We start from the raw sequence: 18,702 nt of genomic DNA on the forward strand, positions 1-18,702 counted from the left end.
TAACAAAACACAACAAAACAAAATCATGTCAATGGTCTATACGGACCAAAATGATCTGGCCATCTCTCTCTCTTCGACCTAATTCCTATATTCTCTCCCTTGTTCACTTTGCTCCAGCCCCTTTGGCTATTCCTTGAACAGGCCAGGACTTTTGCATTTGCAATCCTTTCTGTCTGGAATGTACTTCCTCCAAGTATCCATGCAGCTTACTCTTTTGCCTCTATAAAGTCATTAATGCAAACATTCCTGCTCAGAGAGTTTAAGGAAGTGTGACCACTCTTTTCACACCATCAGCCCCTATCCACCCTTGCACATCCAGCTGCCTTTGGATTTACCATCTAGGACTTACCATCTAGTATACTTTAAAATTTGCATATTTGTTTTTGTTTATTTTGTCACCTCTCCACTAGAATGTAAGCTCTATGGAGACAAAGATTTTTGTCTGTTTTGTTTACTATTGTGAACATTCTTGAACATTGCCTGGCACATAGTAAGCATCCCCTGAATATTTATTGAGTGAATGGACATATCTCCATTCCATCTCTTGGAGGTTTTCTGTCTATAATGTTAAAGCTCAACTCCTTTTGGTAGGGGATCTGGGCTTACTCAGTGGCCCAAGGACTCACCAGGAGCTGTTCTTCCCTTGCCTAGAACACTCCTTTAAGTTCCATTGATTTTATAGATTGAAATAATTAGTTTATGTAACAAGTCATTCATTCTATTTGCTAACTTCTATGCTAATTCAATTAGTAAAACCTCAGGAACCATGGCATTCAGACCACATTTATTAGGTCTGTTTTACGTACCAGTTCCTGGACTGGAAACTGGGAATATAAATACTGTCAGTCCTCTGGGTCCATCATCTGATAGAGGAGCCTGACAGGTAAATGAGTAGTTAGTTCTGATGTGGTGGGCTGGGCATTGAGCTAGTGTAGGGCTTTGCATCTGCATTGCCCTCGTATCACTATTGCACTTACACATGCAATTGCAAGCAGTTCTTTCTCTTTGTTATAAGATTATTTTCCTTTCTTTTCCATAATCTTGAGGTCAGGGATTCTGATTATTATTTCTATATTCCTAGAACTTAGCACACATTTTCTAGCTCAATAAATGTTGAATTGTTAGAGATATGTGCTCCACGGAAGCACAAATTGATAGAATCCTGAACTGGGGACAGTTGGGAGTTGTCAGGGAACAGTTCACAGGAGATGACATTGTAGCAAACTCTTGAATAAAACTTATGAGCTCTCCATTACTTAATTATTTGTAATTCTTCCAAGAATGCCTTGCTTTCTTTAGTTTTTCACTGCTTTTCCCTCTGTTTAAAATGCCCTTCTTCACCTTTCTTTCCTCATGGTAAGCTCCTATTTATCCTTCAAGGATGAGCTAAAATATCTGTTTGCCTCTGCTTATATTTATGTGGGTTTGGCATTGGTACAGGGCGAAGGGGAGAAAGTAGTTTGTGGTGAAGGAAAGGGAGAAGGAGCACAGGATGGATGAGATGGTAGGAATAGTTCCCCATAGACCCAAAACCAAACCAAAGCAAAACTAGATTTGAGAAAATATGCTTAGGGACAGTGAAGGTCAGATGCTACTGAAAATGTTTAAAAGACCCTACGTGACACTTTGGACAGGAGCAGAGCTGCTTCAGGGCCAAGGTGTTGTGGTGTGGCCCAGAGGGCACACGGAGGTCCTTTTCTCTGCTCTGCCGGGAATCAACACTGATGATTTGGGAGCATCCGGGACCAGCACCCTTGGCATGAATATTGATGTTCTTGGAATAGGCAGGGCATCTAAATGGCTCTGCTGGCATCCTGTGTAGAGGACTAGAAGCAGAAAAGGAATTTAAGAATGGGAAAGATGCCTCATGTTAGCAACTGGTAGGCTGCTTTGGGGACTCATGGGAAGCTTTCCTTTGAGACTCTCATAAGTCACTGGGGAACCCCTTGCAACATGAAGGTGGTGCTAAAGTCTTGCCCATCCTCTGGTGAGGATGTCAAGACAGCAGACATTTGGGGTACATTTGTTTACAAGTTTCATCTACTGTATGATGTGTTTTGGGGAACTCAAATAATGTCTTAGGCAGCATTGTATTTCCCCATAACCTGGTCCAGGGAACTCAGTGAATGTTAAGTAGATTGAGATTAGAATAGAGAAGTTTTTAAGGGTTACCTGATTAGTGGAGGATTAGTTTGGAAGATATTAAAAAACATGAAGTATTTTTGAAAACGAGGAAAGTATAAAGAGAGCAGTGTCTTAGGAAAGAGAGGAGAGAGGTAGAACTAAGCAGATTCTGAAAAAGAGAGAAAAGTCAAGAAACTTTGGGGTTTCTAACCTGAGGGACTAGCTTAGGCCCATCGATATAGTAAAGAGGGATATAGCAAGCTGTGTTAGCTCCACAGGAGGCAAGTGCAGTATGAAAGAGAGTAGGGGCTGATTTCTCAAGAGAATTAAAAGGAAAGGGAGGAGAACGTAGGACAAATGGAAATTACTCTTTAGGGTAGCAGAGTCCTGAGCAAATTTGGAGCAAAGGGAAGCAGCTGGGAGAGAAAGAAAAAACTTAAGATATGGTGAAAGGGAGTATTCAAAACAGTGTCATTTCTGAGGAGGAAGCCAGGGTGGGCTTAGGAGCATACGTGAAGAGGTTAGTCTTGGGTAGAGGTGGTTCTCCTTTTCTTTTGAGACTGAAAATAATGAGGTTAAAGATCTCAAAAGATTTAGAGGTTAAAGGGGAAGAAGTTGGAATATTTCACTTATGTCGTTCTCAAAGTTGTTCTAAGAGAAGTAGATCTCACAGAATCTAGAGGAAGCTGGAGAAGACATGTAAAAGCTGCTGTGAGGAATTTGTTAGGAAACTGACAAGTGATCAATAAATGAGTGTGGAAGCAGTGAGGAGGAATTGGCCAAGATTGGTTGACCGGCAACATTCATAGAGTCCGTCCAGTTTTGCATTGGCTGGTGTGAAAGTGATTGCAGATTTTGCCATTACCTTCAATGGGAAAACCCGCAATCACTTTTGCACCACACTAATAACTTTCTCCAATGATTATAGCACATGTAGCCCAGGAACAGGGAAAGAAGGTGCTGGGGATCACCTAATATAGCAACAGGCATAGTATAGGCAGGTGTGGCATCAAAGGGGAGAGGGATTTCAGGGGAATGGTAACTACTTTGTTGAAATTGCTGGCTTAAAGTCTGAAGGTCAGTGACATTAGTGAAAATGGCACAATAAATAGCTGCAAGGGTCCATCCTTCCACAAAAAAACATGAACACTCATGCAAACACACACAGAATGAGCAAACATTGTCAGAATCAACTTTGTCAGAACTGTAGAAACTAGTCAAAGGACTATAGCAACCAAGCAAATGATGAGTCAAAAAAGAGGCAACTTAAAAATGCTAGGAGTTCTAGTCTGGTCAACATGGTGAAACCCTGTCTCTACTAAAAATACAAAAAAATCAGCCAGGCATGGTGGAACATGCCTGTAGTCCCAGCTCAGGAGGCTGAGGTGGGAAAATTGTTTAAACCTGGGAGGCAGAGGTTGCAGTGAGCCATGATCACACCAAAAAAAAAAAAAGAAAAAAAAAAAGGAGTTAAAAAAAAAGTCAAATACCTAGAAACAAAGTATAAAGCAGTGCTTATCAGAGGTGGAGAAAGGGAACAGGGAGGAAATGGGGAGATGTAGGTCACAGGGTACAAAGTTGCAGATACATGTGGTAAATAAGTCTTGGAATCTAATATACAACATGAAGGCTATACTTATACAATTGTATTGTATACTGAACACTTGCTAAGAGTAGATTTTAGATACTCTTACCATACTTGCAAGAAAACGGTAACTGTGCAAGATAATGACTATGTTAATTTACATGACTATTAACATGTAAATTAGACTATAAGAGTAACCATTTCACTGCATATATCAAAATGTCATGTTGTACAGCTTACATGTATACAATTTAAAAAACGATTGGGGAGCTTTACAGAACGTTTGATCGCCCTTTCCCCAATCTCTTTTCTCCATCTTGGTAGCAGTCTTGAAGATGGCCATCTACATTTTCAGTAGGAGACCATGGTCACTGGTTCCAGCGGGCATAGAGCAGACCTGGTTCTGAAAGAATTGTATTTGTCTTTTTTTGAACTATCTGGATGCTCCCTAAAGAACTGAGGAAAAGCATTTGTCTTTGTTTCAACTACCTCTTTCAGGTAGAAAATTAGCCATGCAGAGGACATTTCTCATAAACACTGAAAGGCCATCAATACCTGGGGTAAAACATTATAGTGGAGGCAAAAAATAGATACGCTGAATGCCTGGGAGGAAAAGCTGGGGAGAAAGATTCTTAGAAGAATTCAGGCATTAAAAAATGTCTGCTTATACCAGGGAATTTGGAAAGCCACATACATGCCTAGGGCAGGCTGCATACTTAGAAAAGTTCTGAGAAGACCCTAAGATTTTTATCTATGGCTGATATTTATGCTGGGTACAAGAAAAAAGTCAAGGCTCAAGCAGAGTGGTAAATAGCCTGTCTAGGCATTAAAAGAGTGCCCCAAAACAGAGATTATGTGCATAAGCCACCATGCCCGGCCTCAACTATCTTAAATACACTCAAAAAGCTAAAGGAAACGATGGACAAAGAACTAAAGAAAATCAAGAAAAGGATATATAAAGAAAAGTAAATATTTTTAAAAGATAGAAATAATAACAAGGTGCTAAGTAGAAATTCTGGACCTGAAAAAATACAATAATTGAAATAAAAAATTCACTAGAGGCTTTCAACAGAAGTTTTGTGTAGGCAGAAGTAAGAAATAGCTAATTTGAAGCTAGGTCAATTGAAATTATCCAGTTTGAGGATCAGAAAAGAGTGAAGAAAAATGTACGGTGCCCAAGAGATTTGTGGGGCACCATCAAACATACCAAAAAGTACACATAATAGGAGTCCAAGGAGGAGAGGAGAGAGAGAAAAGGGCATAAATAATATTTGGAAAAAATAATCCCCAAACTTCCCAAACTTTATAGAAGACATGAATTTTTACATCCAAGAAAGTCAATGAACTCCAAGAAGAATGATCACAAAGAGATCCATAACAAGACATATTATAATCAAACCAGAAAAACAAAAACAAGGAGAGAATCTCAAATGCATCAGAAGAAAGCAATTAGTCATGTACAAGTGATCCTCAATAAAATCAGCAGCCAATTTCTCAGAAGAATCCATTGTTGCCAGGAGGCAGTGGGATGACATATTTAAGGTGTTGAAAGAAAAAAACCACCCATCAACCAAGAGTTCGACATCTGAAAAAATTATCCTTCAAAAATGAAGGAGAAATTAAGACATTTGCAGATAAACAAAAGCAGATAGAGTTTATTGCTAGTAGACTTGTACTATAAGAAATACTAAAGCGAATCTTTCAGGCTGAAATAAAATCACACTAGAAAGTAACTGAAATCCCTACCAAGAAACAATGAACAAAGGTAAATATGACTGCATAGATTAATACAAAAGCCAGTATTCTTGCATTTTTGCTTTGCAACTTCTCTTTTTTCCCACATGATTTAAAAGACAAATGAGTAAAACAATAATTATAAATCTGTTAATAAGCACACACGTACAAAGATGTAGTTTGTTACAACAACATAAAGGCAGCAGAATGAAACAACATAGGAGCACAGTGTTTGTATATTATTGAAGCTAGGTGGTGTGAATTCAAAATAGCTTGTTATAAGTTGAAGAGGTTAAATGTAATACTGAGGATAACAATAAAATAACTAAAAATACAGGAAAGGAAATGAGAAAGGAATCTAAACTAAAAAATATGAACTATACACGAAAGAATAGAATAGTGGAGGGATTGAGGGGAAAAAATTTAAGACATATAGAAAAGAAATGGCAAAATGCAAGAAGTAGGTCCTTACATATCAGTCATTACTTTAAATGTAAATGAATTGAACTCTTCAATTAAAATACAGAGATAGGCAGAATGAATTGGAAAAATAGGATTCAACTATTTTCTACATACAGAGATTCACTTTAGATTCAAAGGCACAAATACATTTAGAGTAAGAAGATAGAAAATGATATTCCATGCAAGTAGTAACCAAAAGAGACTTACAGTAGCTATACTAATATTGGCAAATAGACTTTAAGTCAAAAATTATTAGTAGAGACAATAAAAGACATTATATATTAATAAAAGGGTCAACCCAGCAAAAAGTTATAACAATTATAAACACATATGCACCAAACAACAGCCCCAAAATACATAAAGCAAACATTAACAAAATTCAAGGGAGAAATAGATAGTTCTACAGTAATAGTTGAAGACTTCAATACCTCACTTGCAATAATGGTCAAAACAACTAGAGAAAAGATCAATAAGGAAATAGAGGACTTGGAAAACATTATAAACCAACAGTACCTGACATATATACGAAGAACACCATATCCAAACACAGCAAAATATACATTTCCTCAAATGCACATAAGTCGTTCTCATAGGACAGATCATATATTAGGCCACAAAAACAAGTCTCAATAAACTATAAAAGACATAAATTATATGATGTCTCCTGTGACCATAATGGAATAAAACTGGAAATCAAGAACAGAAGGAGAATTGGAAAAATCACAAATATGTCAAAATTAAACAACATAGTGTAAAATAATCAATGGATCAAAGAAGAAATACCAAGAGGAATTAGGATATAACTTGACACAAGGGAAAACAAAACAAAAAAAAGCTTACCAAAACTTATGGAAAGGAGTGAAAGTAGTGCTGAGGGATATTTCTATCCCTCTAAAAGGAAGAAGGAGGACTAGGAATCCAACTTACAAAGGATGTGAAGGACCTCTTTAAGGAGAACTACAAACCACTGCTCAATGAAATAAAATAGGACACAAACAAATGGAAGACTATTCCATGCTCATGGATAGAAATAATCAATATTGTGAAAATGGCCATACGGCCCAAGGTAATTTGTAGATTCAATGCCATTCCCATCAAACTACCAATGGCTTTCTTCACAGAATTGGAAAAATCTACTTCAAAGTTCATATGGAACCAAAAAAGAGCCCACATTGCCAAGACAATCTTAAGCATAAAGAACAAAGCTGGAGGCATCACACTACCTGACTTCAAACTATACTACAAGTCTGCAGTAACCAAAACAGCATGGTACTGGTACCAAAACAGAGATATAGAGCAATGGAACAGAACAGAGGCCTCAGAAATAACACCACACATCTACAACCATCTGATCTTTGACAAACCTGACAAAACAAGAAATGGGGAAAGGATTCCCTATTTAATAAATGGTGTTGGGAAAACTGGCTAGCCATATGTAGAAAGCTGAAACTGGATCCTTTCCTTACACCTTATACAAAAACTAATTCAAGATGGATTAGAGACTTAAATGTTAGACCTAAAACCATAAAAATCCTAGAAGAAAACCTAGGCAATACAATTCAGGACATAGGTATGTGCAAGGACTTTATGAGTAAAACACCAAAAGCAATGGCAACAAAAGCCAAAATAGACAAATGGGATCCAATTAAACTAAAGAGCTTCTGCACAGCAAAAGAAACTGCCATCAGAGTGAACAGACAACCTACAGAATGGGAGAAAACTTTTGCAATCTACCCATCTGAGAAAGCACTAATATCCAGAATCTACAAAGAACTTAAACAAATTTACAGGAAAAAAACAAACAACCCCATCAAAAAGTGGGCAAAGGATATGAACAGACACTTCTCCAAAGAAGACATTTATGCAACTAACAGACATATGAAAAAATGTTCATCATCACTGGCCATCAGAGAAATGCAAATCAAAACCACAATGAGATACCATCTCACACCAGTTAGAATGGTGATCATTAAAAAGTCAGGAAACAACAGATGCTGGAGATGATGTGGAGAAACAGGAACGCTTTTACACTGTTGGTGGGAGTGTAAATTAGTTCAACCATTGTGGAAGACAGTGTGGCGATTCCTCAAGGATCTAGAACTAGAAATACCATTTGACTCAATGATCCCATTACTGGATATATACTCAAAGTATTATAAATCACGCTACTGTAAAGACACATGCACACGTATGTTTATTGTGGCACTGTTCACAATAGCAAAGACTTGGAACCAACCCAGATGTCCAGCAATGATAGACTGGATTAAGAAAATGTGGCACATATATACCATAGAATACTATGTAGTCATAAAAAAGGATGAGTTCATGTCCTTTGCAGGGAAATGGATGAAGCTGGAAACCATCATTCTCAGCAAACTATCACAAGGACAGAAAACCAAACACCACATGTTTTCACTCATAGGTGGGAATTGAACAATGACAACACTGGGGAACATCACACTCTGGGGCCTCTCAGGGAGTGGGGAGCTGGGGGAGGGATAGCATTAAGAGAAATACCTAATGTAAATGATGAGTTGATGGGTGCAGCAAACCAACATGGCACATGTAGCAAATGTGCCATGGCACATGTTTGCTATGTAGCAAACCTGCACAAAGTGCACGTGTACCCTAGGACTTAAAGTATAATAAAAACATAAAGAAGGAGGAAATTTACGCCTTAAAAAACTAGATAAAGAAGAGCAAACTAAACCCAAAGCTATTAGAATGAAGAAAATCATAAAAATTAGAGCAGAGATAAATAACATAGAGAATAGAAAAACAAGAGAGATAATCAATGAAACCAAAAGTTGGTTCTTTGAAAAGATCAACAAAATTGACAAACCTTTAGCTAGATTGACAAAGAAAAAAAGAGAAAAGACTCAAATTACTAAAATTAGAATTGGAAGTGGAGACATTACTACAGATCTTACGGAAATAATAATTAAAAGGATTAAAAGAACACTTTAAATAACTATATGCCAACAAATTGAATAACCTAGATGAAACAGATTTCTGGAAACACATAAAATACCAAGACTGACTTAAGAAGAAATAAAAAATTAAAGAGGACCTATAACAAGAAAAGAGATTGAATCAGTACTCAAAAACCTCCTGATAAAGAAAAGCCAGATGGCTTCACTGGTGAATTCTACTAATTATTCAAGGAATAATTAGCATCAATTATTCTCAAGCTCTTCCCAGAAACAGAAGAGGAAAAAACACTTCCTCACTCATTTTATTAGGTTAGCATTACCCTGATACCAAAGCCAAAGATATCAGAAAAAAGAAAACTACAGATCGATATCCCTTATGAATATTGATGCAAAAACTCTCAACAGAATACTAACAAACTGAATCCAGCTCATATTACAGGGATTATACACCATGACCAAGTGAAATTTATCTCAGAAATGCAAAACTGGTTCAATACATGAAAATCAATCAATGCAGTATATGATATTAACAGAATGAAGAAAATAGAAAAATGACCATCTTAGTTGATGCAGAAAAAACATTTGAAAAAATCCAGCACTCTTTTAATAAAAACACTTGAGAATCTAGAAATAGAAGGGAACTTCCTCAGTCTGATAAAAGGCGTTTATGAAAACCCACAGCTAACATTTTACTCAAGGATAAAAGACTAAAAGCCTTTCAACTAACATCATGAAAAGGCAACAGTGCCCAGTCTCACCACTTCTATTTAATATTGAACTGGAAGTTCTAGCCAGAGCAATTAGGCAAGAAAAATAAATAAAATGCATCTCCATTGAAAAATAAGGAGTAAAACTATTCCTATTCACAGATAACATGACCTTGAAAATAGAAAATCCTAAAGAATCCACAAAAATGATCAGAGCTAATAAATAAATTCAGCAAAGTTGTAAGATACAAGATCGATATATAAAAATCAGTTCTGTTCCTACACACTAGCAATGAACAATCTGAAAAAGAAGTTAAGAAAAGCAGTTCCATGCACAGTAGCATTCAAAAGAACAAAATACCTGGCAATAACTTAACCAGAGAGGTTCAAGATAATACACTGAAAACTAAATAACATTTCTGAAAGAAAGGAAATGTAAATAAATGGAAATACATCCTATGTTCATGAATTGGAAGATAATATTAATATGCCAATACCACCCAAAGCAATTTATAGAGTCAGTGCAATCCTTATCAAAATTTTGATTTTTTTCATAAATGGAAAAGCTAATTCTCAAATTTATATGTGATTTCAAGATGTCCCAATAGCCAAAACAATATTGTAAAAGAAAAGCAAAATTTGTGGACTCACACTTTCCAATTTCAAAACTGATACAGATATGGTCATCAAAACAGTGTGGTACTGGCATAAAGATAGACATATTGATAGATGTCTATATGAAATTAAATTGAGAGTCCATAAATAAACCCAAACATTTATGGCCAGGTGATTTTTGACAAGAGTGCTAAGATCATTCAATAGGGAGAGATTGCTCTCTTTAACAGATGGTGCTGGGACAACTGGATATCCACATACAACAGAATGAAGTTGGACCCCTTCCTTTCATTATATGCAAAAATTAACTCAAAATGTATCGATCACCTAAATATAAGAGCTAAAACTCTTAGAAGAAAACATAATGATAAATATTCATGATTTTGGATTTGGAAATGGATTCTGATATATGACACTGAAAGCATGAATAAGAAAAGATAAAATGCGGGGAGGGGCCAAGATGACTGACTAGAAGCAGCTATGGTTGGAGGATCCCACTGAGAAGAACAAAAACAGTGAGTGAATCCTGCACCAGCAGCTAAGGTATCCAGGTTCACTCACTGGGACTAACTAGGTGGTTGGCATGACCCACAGGGAGTGAAGAAAAGCAGGGTGGAACGATAGCCCACCAGGAAGCTGCATGGGACAAGGGGTGCTCCCACTTCCAGCCAAGGGAGGTGGTGAGTGATTGTGCTACCCCACCCAGGAAACCATGCTTTTTCCATGGATCTGTGCAATCCATGGACCAGGAGATCCCCTCACGATCCAACACCACAAGGGCCTTGAATCCCAAGCACAGAGCTGTGCAGATTCTCAGGCACCACTTGGCTGCAGACTGCCTGAGACTACTGAGTTCCTGGGGGAAGGGGCAGCAGCCATCACTGCAGCTTCTATCTGCTGTTTTCCCCTGCCAGTGCCAGAGGGACTGAGTAGTTCGGACCCAGAAGGAATTCCCCAGGGTGCAGCACAGCAGCTGTGGCAGACTGTGGCCAGGCTGCCTCTTTAGGCTGGACCCAGACTCATCCCTTCTCACTGAGTGGGGCCTCCCTGTGGGAATTTCAGCAATTCCAGCCAAGCGTTTATGGATAGAACTCTGATCTCCCTGGGATTGAACCCCTGTTGGTAGTGGGGCTGCGGACTCTGTGGATCAGCAGACTTAGTCTTTTCCCCTGCTGGCTCTGGGGAATCTGGGCAGTCTGGATAAGTAGGATCCCCCCCATCCCAGCACACCCTTTCTGCCAAGGGACACAAGGAATGCTTCATTAAGTGGGTCCCCTATCCAATGTGACTCCTGACTGGGTGAGACTCCCCAACAGGGGTTACCAGACACTTTATACAGGAGCACTCCCACTGTCATCAGTTTGGTGCCCCTCTTGGACGAAGCTCCCAGAGGAAGAAGCAGGCAGCCATCTTTGCTGTTCTGCAGCCTCCACTGATGACACCTCCAGGGTGGGGAGGGACCCAGGTGAATAGGGTCTGGAGTGGACCCCCAGCAAACTGCAGCAGCCTTGCAGAAGAGGGTCCTGACTGCTAAAAGAAAAACAAGCAGAAAGCAACAACAACAGCATCAACAAAAATGTCCCCACAAAAACCCCATCCAAAGGTCAGCAGACTCAAAGATCAAAGCTAGATAAACTCAGAAAGATGAGAAAGAATCAATTAAAAAATGCTGAAAACTCAAAAAGCCAGAGTGCCTCTTCTCCTCCAAATGGCTGTAACACCTCTCCAGCAGGGCACAGAACTGGGCTCAGGTTGAGATGGATGAACTGACAGAAGTAGGCTTCAGACGGTGGATAATAATGAACTTTGCTGAGCTAAAGGAGTGTGTTCTAACTCAATGCAAAGAACCTAAGAATCGTGATAAAACATTACAGGACCTATTAACCAGAAAAAACAGTTTAGAGAGGAACATAAATGACTTGAAGGAACTGAAAAACACAACATGAAAACATCACAATGCAATCATAAGTGTCAGTAGCCAAATAGACCAAGTGGAGGAAAGAATTTCAGAGATTGAAGACTATCTTGCTGAAATAAAATAGGCAGACAAGATTAGAGAAAAAAGAATGAAAAGGAACAAACGAAACAAAACCTCTGAGAATTATGGGATTATGTAAAGAAACCAAACCTACAACTGATTATTGTACCTGAAAGAGACAGGGTGAATGAAACAAAGTTGGAAAACATACTTCAGGATATCATGCAAGAGACTTCCCCAACCTAGCAAGACAGGCAAACATTCAAACTCAAGAAATACAAAGAACCCTAGTAAGATACTCCGTGAGAGGATCCATGAGAGGATCAACCACAATCTCTAAGGTCAAAATGAAGGAAAAATGTTAAGGGCAGCCAGAGAGAAAGGCCAAGTCACCTACAAAGGGAAGCCCATTAGAATAACATCAGGCCTCTCAGCAGAAACTCTACAAGCCAGAAGAGATTGGGGGCCAATATTCAACATTCTTAAAGAAAAGAATTTTCAACCCAGAATCTCATATTTGGCCAAATGAAGCTTCATAAGCAAAGGAGAAATAAAATATTTTTCAGACAGTCAAATGCTGAGGGAATTCATCCACCATCAGGCTTGACTTGCAAGAGCTGCTGAAGGAAGCACTAAATATGGAAAGGAAAAGCCATTGTCAGCCACTACAAAACATACTGAAGCACACACTGAAGACCAATGAAACTGTGAAGCAACTACATCAACAAGTCTTCAAAATAGCTAGCATCATGATGGCAGGATCAAATTCACACATAACAATACTAACTTTAAATGTAAATGTGCTAAGTGCCCCAATTAAAAGATACAGAATGGTAAGCTGGGTAAATTGTGAAGACCCATTGGTGTGCTGCATTTAAGAGACTCATATGCAAAGACACGCATAAGTTCAAAATAAAGGGATAGAGGAAAATCTACCAGGCAAATGGAGAGCAGAAAAAAGCAGGGATTGCAATCCTAGTTTCTGACAAAGTAGACTTTAAAGCAATAAAGACCAAAAAAGACAAAGAAAGGCATAGCAAAGGGTTAAATTCAACACGAAGAACTATCCTAAATATGTATGCACCCAATACAAGAGCAGATTCATAAAATAAGCTCTTAGAAACGTACAAAGAGACGTAGACTCCCACACAATAATAGTGGGAGACTTTAACACCCCGTTGTCAATATTAGACAGATCATTGAGACAGAAAATTAACAAAGATATTCAGTACTTGAACTCAGCTCTAGATCAAGTGGACCTGATAGACCTCTACAGAACTCTCCACCCTACAACAACAGAATACACATTGTATGCACTGCCACATGGAACTTACTCTAAAATCGATCACATAATTGGAAGTAAAACACTCCTCACCAAATGCAAAAGAACTGAAATCATAACAGTCTCTCAGATCACAGCATAATTAAATTAGAACTCAAGACAAAGAAACTCACTCAAAACCACACAGCTACATAGAAATTGAACAACCTGTTCCTGCATGACTCCTGGTTAAATAATGAAATTAAGGCAGAAAGCAAGAAGTTCTTTGAAACCAATGAGAACAAAGAGACAATGTATCAGAATCTCTGGACGCAGTTAAAGCAGCTGTTAAGAGGGAAATTTAGAGCACTAAATGCCCATATCAAAAACCTAGAAAGCTCTCAAATTGAAATGCTAACATTAAAACTAAAAGAACTGGAGAACCAAGAGCAAACAAACTCCAAAGCTGGCAAAAGACAAGAAACAACCAAGATCAGAGCAGAACTGAAGGAGATAGAGACAAGAAGAATGCTTCAAAAAATCAAGGAGTCCAGAATCTGTTTTTTTTTTTGTTGTTGCAAAAACTAGTAATATAGATAGACTGCAGGTTAGCTAGACTAATAAAGAAGAAAAGAGAAAAGAATCAAATAGACACAATAAAAACTGTTAAAGAGGATATCACCACTGACCCCATAGAAATAAAAACAATCATCAGAGAATGCTATAAATACCTCTATGCACATAACCTAGAAAATCTAGAAGAAGTGGATAAATTCCTGGACACATACACTCTCCCAAGACTGAACCAGGAAGAAGCTGAATCCCTGAATAGACCAATAACAAATTCTGAAATTGAGGCAGTAATAAATAGTCTAAAAAAAAAGTTTTATTTTGAAACTATTCCAAACAATTGAAAAGGAGGGACTCCTCTCTAATTCATTTTATGAGGCCAGTATCATCCTGATACCAAAACCTGGCAGAGATACAACAAAAAAGAAAGCTTCAGGCCAATATCCCTGATGGACATTGATGCAAAAATTCTCAGTAAAATACTGGCAAACCAAATACAGCAGCGCATCATAAAGCTTATCCACCCTAATCGAGCTGGCTGTATTCCTGGGATGCAAGCCTGGTTCAACATATGCAAATCAATGAATGTAATTCATCACATAAACAGATCTAAAGACAAAAACCACAGATTATCTTAATAGACACAGAAAAGGCCTTTTATAAAATTCAACGTCCCTTCATGTTAAGCACTCTCAATAAACTAGGTATTGATGGAACATATCTTAAAAAACAATAAGAGGCATTTATGACAAACTGACAACCAATATTATACTGAATGGGCAAAAGCTGGAAGCAGTTCTTCTGAAAACCAGCACAAGACAAGGATGCCCTCTCTCACCACTCCTATTCAGCATAGTATTAGAAGTTCTGACCAGGGCAATCAGGCAAGAGAAAGAAATAAAGCGTATTCAAATAGGAAGAGAGGAAGTCAAATTGTCCCTGTTTGCAGATGACATGATTGTATATTTAGAAAACCCCATTGTCTCAGCCCAAAATCTCCTTAAGCTGATAAGAACATATGCATGCATGTGGACGGTTGGTAAAAAGTAGATAACACTGCTCAGGGGGCCATCAGGTCACAGTCTCTTCACAGAAGAGCATTGCACATTTTGACTCAACCTCAGAATCAGCCCACATGTGTTTGTTTTACTTACATTTCCAACCACTGCTCTCTCCTGGACATCAGAATACCTATGTCTGCTTCCTGCAAACACACTCAAAGTTAGTTCCTATTTCTTCCTCCCTACAATCCCAGTGTGACTGAAGTCCAGTGGAATTTAGAACCTTGCTGCTCAGTGTGGTCCATGGTTAGGCAGCATTGGTGTCACCTGTGAGCCTGTTAGAAATGCAGAATCTCATTCCCTATTCCAGAATCAGCATTTTAGTAAGATTCTCCCAAGTAATTTATATGCACATTTAAGTTTGACAATTTTCCATCTATAAAAATTGAAATGAAGAAACGAACGAGATTTATTTTCTCTAGGATGTCATGATGCTTGATTTTAGTTATAATTATTGTTTTGTTCTGTTAGTTTTGCCACCCAGGGCTTGAGTTAAAGGAAATGGGATTATTTCTCAATATGGTTTGTCTCTTCAGCTAAATTTTCTAAAAGGAGTCAGGATACTGCCCAACCCACTTGAAAAAAATGTAGGCTGGTGTGAGTCATTGTTTTTCATGGTTGTTTCCAACATTGATTTCATTTGCCCCATGCTTTTGCAACAGTGGTCTTCTTTCCCTTCCTAAACCACTCCAGGCTCTTTCCTGCATCAGAGCTTTTGTACACTTGATTCCCCCTGCCTTAAAAGCTTCTTCATTTGACTTTTCCTGTTTAACTTTTCACACCCTTTAACTATCAGATGAGATGTTACTTTTCCAGAAAGTCCTTTCTTCATCACTCTGTCCAAAGCAGGTCCCCGTGTTTTTCTCTATCAAGATCCCCTGCTTATTTATTTTATTTATTTTTTGCTAGCCTCACATTTTCTAATTATGTATGCATTTGTGTGAATATATGACTGCGTGTAAGCTAAGTAGTGCAGTGAAGTTGTTATAAGCACAGACTCCAGAGCCAGGCTTCCTGATTTCCAATTCTAGCAGCCACTTCTCTCCTTCTGGGTCTCAGAACACCTGCATCTGCCTCCTGAAAACTCATTCAAATGTGTTTCTCTTTCTATACCCATTTCCCCTAGAAGTGTGGGGCAGTGAGCAAGTTACTTAAGTGTTCTGTGCCTTCTTTCCCCGTCTGTGAAGTGGAGATTGGAGCACTGTGTATTTCATAGGGTCATTATAAGAAGTATTCATGGAAATAGGGAGAAGAAGAGGAGTTTTAACATGAGGACATTCAGAATATTTTATTCTAGAGGTGGAATTAATTTTGCAGGGAGGTAAAAATGAAGCAAAAACTCAAGATTCTGCTCCCAGGTCAGGAAGTGGCTCTTGAATGAAAGAAAGAATTCTCTCTCTGCATTTTATATGTATTTCCCAAAGTTCTGTACTAATTCCAGTTTTCTCCTCAATGTAACATATCTCTATGCCATTGATTTTTTAAGTCTCTAGCCTCAGCCCTACCCCTAGTCCTAAGTTTCCAGGAACTTTCACGTAACTTCCTCATGGATAGAACACTGACATCCTAAAATCAGTAGGTCCAAAATTGAACTCGCCTTCCTCCTGTGGCTGCGGTCCACCTTCCAATTTTGTCACTTTCTTTGCTTATCCTGTTTGAAATTTCACTGCCCTCTTTACCATATTTCATCTTTTCCTTTCCTACTTGATTTATTTATGCTTTATCACTACTGAATACACTATTTTACTTGTTTATCTTTTTTTACGGTTTGTCTCCTGCTAAAATGTTAACTCTATGAGAGCAAGAATTTTTGCTTGCTTTGTTCATGATGTATTCATGCAAATTAGAACAGTGCCAAGCATTCAGTAGGCACTTGATGAATATTTATACCTTTCCCCTCATTCCAATTGCCAATTAATCTACTTAACTCCATATTGATGGGATCTCTTGCTTCGGTCCCTTCTTTCTTTTATGCTGCTGCCACACTCATTCAACTGTCATTGTTTCTCAGAACTATTACAAGAGCTTGCCGCATGCTGGCTAATGAAATTTGGGCAAATTATTTAAGTGAACTTCATCTCAGTTCTTTATTTTAAAATGGAGATAATAATAGTATAAATTCATAGAATTCTCATGAGACTCATAATGTGTGTACAGCACCTGGAACAATACTTGAAATACAATAAGCACTCAGTGAATGCTTCCTACTTTCATCCACTACCCTGGGCTAGCTCTGGGCTAGGTTTCCGTTGTCTCCTGGCCTATCTCTGCCTGAATGCTACACTTTGTCTCCCTTGGACCATTTGTAGTTCCCCAAATATGATACGAATCTTCATCTTCTCCATATAATGGACAGGAGGGAACAAGAAGCCAGTTGGATCAGTTCATTCTTTTCTCACTGCCATATTGCTGTGAGAAAAGCAATGTCATATTACTGTGCTTTTCTCAATGCCATGCATTGCTGGACTAGCTAGTCCTTATTTGCACTAAAGGAGGGGAGAGATGGAAACCTTTTTTTTTTTTTTTTCCGCAACGACCAAAAGGTGAGAGGATTATTTTTAGTGTGTTCGATTGGGCCCAGAAAATTTGGCTCAGCTGAATAATAGGTTTTTAATATTTTAGCTGAGGATAGTGAGGTTCAGGAAGGATAAGTAACCTCCCTGAGGTTCACAGTATGATAGTAGCTAAATTGGTATGAGGGCTCATTTTCTTGGTCTTGGTACTCTTTATAACACAAGATGCTGATCATAAACCACAAACAGTCTTGTCTTGCAAAAACTTATTTCCTCTGCCCCAGCAAATAACTTTCTTACATGCAGACACAGTTGAAATTGTTCACCGACAACCATCTCAGGCTTATCGCATCCAAAGTTGAGAGGAGGTAGTAGTATATCAGGTAACACTGTGAGCGTCCCCTTTCCCACCCCAATCCCTTGGCAGAGAACCAGACAGACAATTGTATACAGACGATTTAGGTTGAGCAAGTGCCACAAAACCAGGAAGTCACTCAGTGACTACACCAGTCTGGATTGACATTTACCTGGGCCAAAGCAGAAGACAAACAGGAGCGATTGGAACAGCCACAGCATGCTTTCCGTGGTGAAGACTGGTGCTTGAGACCTTGAGGCAGTCAACGTTTTGCTTTTCTGTCATAAACTGAAAATACTTTTTACTGAGACTTCCCCTTCCTCTCAGAGGCGTGGTGAGAACTTTTTCTCCTGAACTGAAAATCCTAATTTCTAACTGTGTTAATTTTTTGTTTACTTTTTTCTGAACTAAGTGCACAAATCTTTTTTTTCGGGGGGGGAGGAAGAAGATAAAGTCCTTTACTGCATCTTTCATAAACTTATATGTAAAAGTCTGTAAGGAATTTCCTAAAATCTACTAGAACAAATAAGTGACGTCAGCAAGGTGAAAAGATACAAAACCAACATATAAAATTCAATTGCAATTGTGTATACTCACTGAGTAATCTGAAAATAAAACTAGAAAAACAATTCCACTCTAATTATATCAGAAAAATACTTAAATATAAAGCTAACAAAAAGCCAGAAGAAAACTAAATTTTTAAAAGTCTAATTTTTCTTTTCTTCTTCTGTTTTATGTTTTTTCTTTCTTTCTTTCTTTTTTTACATTTATCAATTTTATTTTATTTTATTTTATTTTTTATCT

General features: G+C 38.1%; 1 protein-coding gene across 11 annotated transcripts in view; it reads right to left on the reverse strand.

Moving 5' to 3' along the window:
• Window positions 1-18,299, reverse strand: part of SLAMF6 (SLAM family member 6) — a 33,072-nt gene extending 14,773 nt beyond the window's left edge. For 3 of the 11 annotated variants that reach the window (XR_004178017.1, XR_004178016.1, XM_021925786.2), the window contains exon 1: window positions 18,071-18,299. Coding sequence is in view for 7 of the 11 variants with exons in the window: in XM_021925786.2 (XP_021781478.1) it covers window positions 18,071-18,119 (49 nt within the window). In the remaining 4 variants the exon portion in view is untranslated. The remainder of the gene's footprint in view (window positions 1-18,070) is intronic. The other 8 variants (XR_002516993.2, XR_002516992.2, XM_021925813.2 and 5 more) reach the window with 5 other exon arrangements.
• Between the last annotated feature and the right edge of the window lie 403 nt (window positions 18,300-18,702).

The sequence above is a fragment of the Papio anubis genome, chromosome 1 (genome assembly GCF_008728515.1).
Source record: "Papio anubis isolate 15944 chromosome 1, Panubis1.0, whole genome shotgun sequence".
Classification (NCBI taxonomy): Eukaryota; Metazoa; Chordata; class Mammalia; order Primates; family Cercopithecidae; genus Papio; species Papio anubis.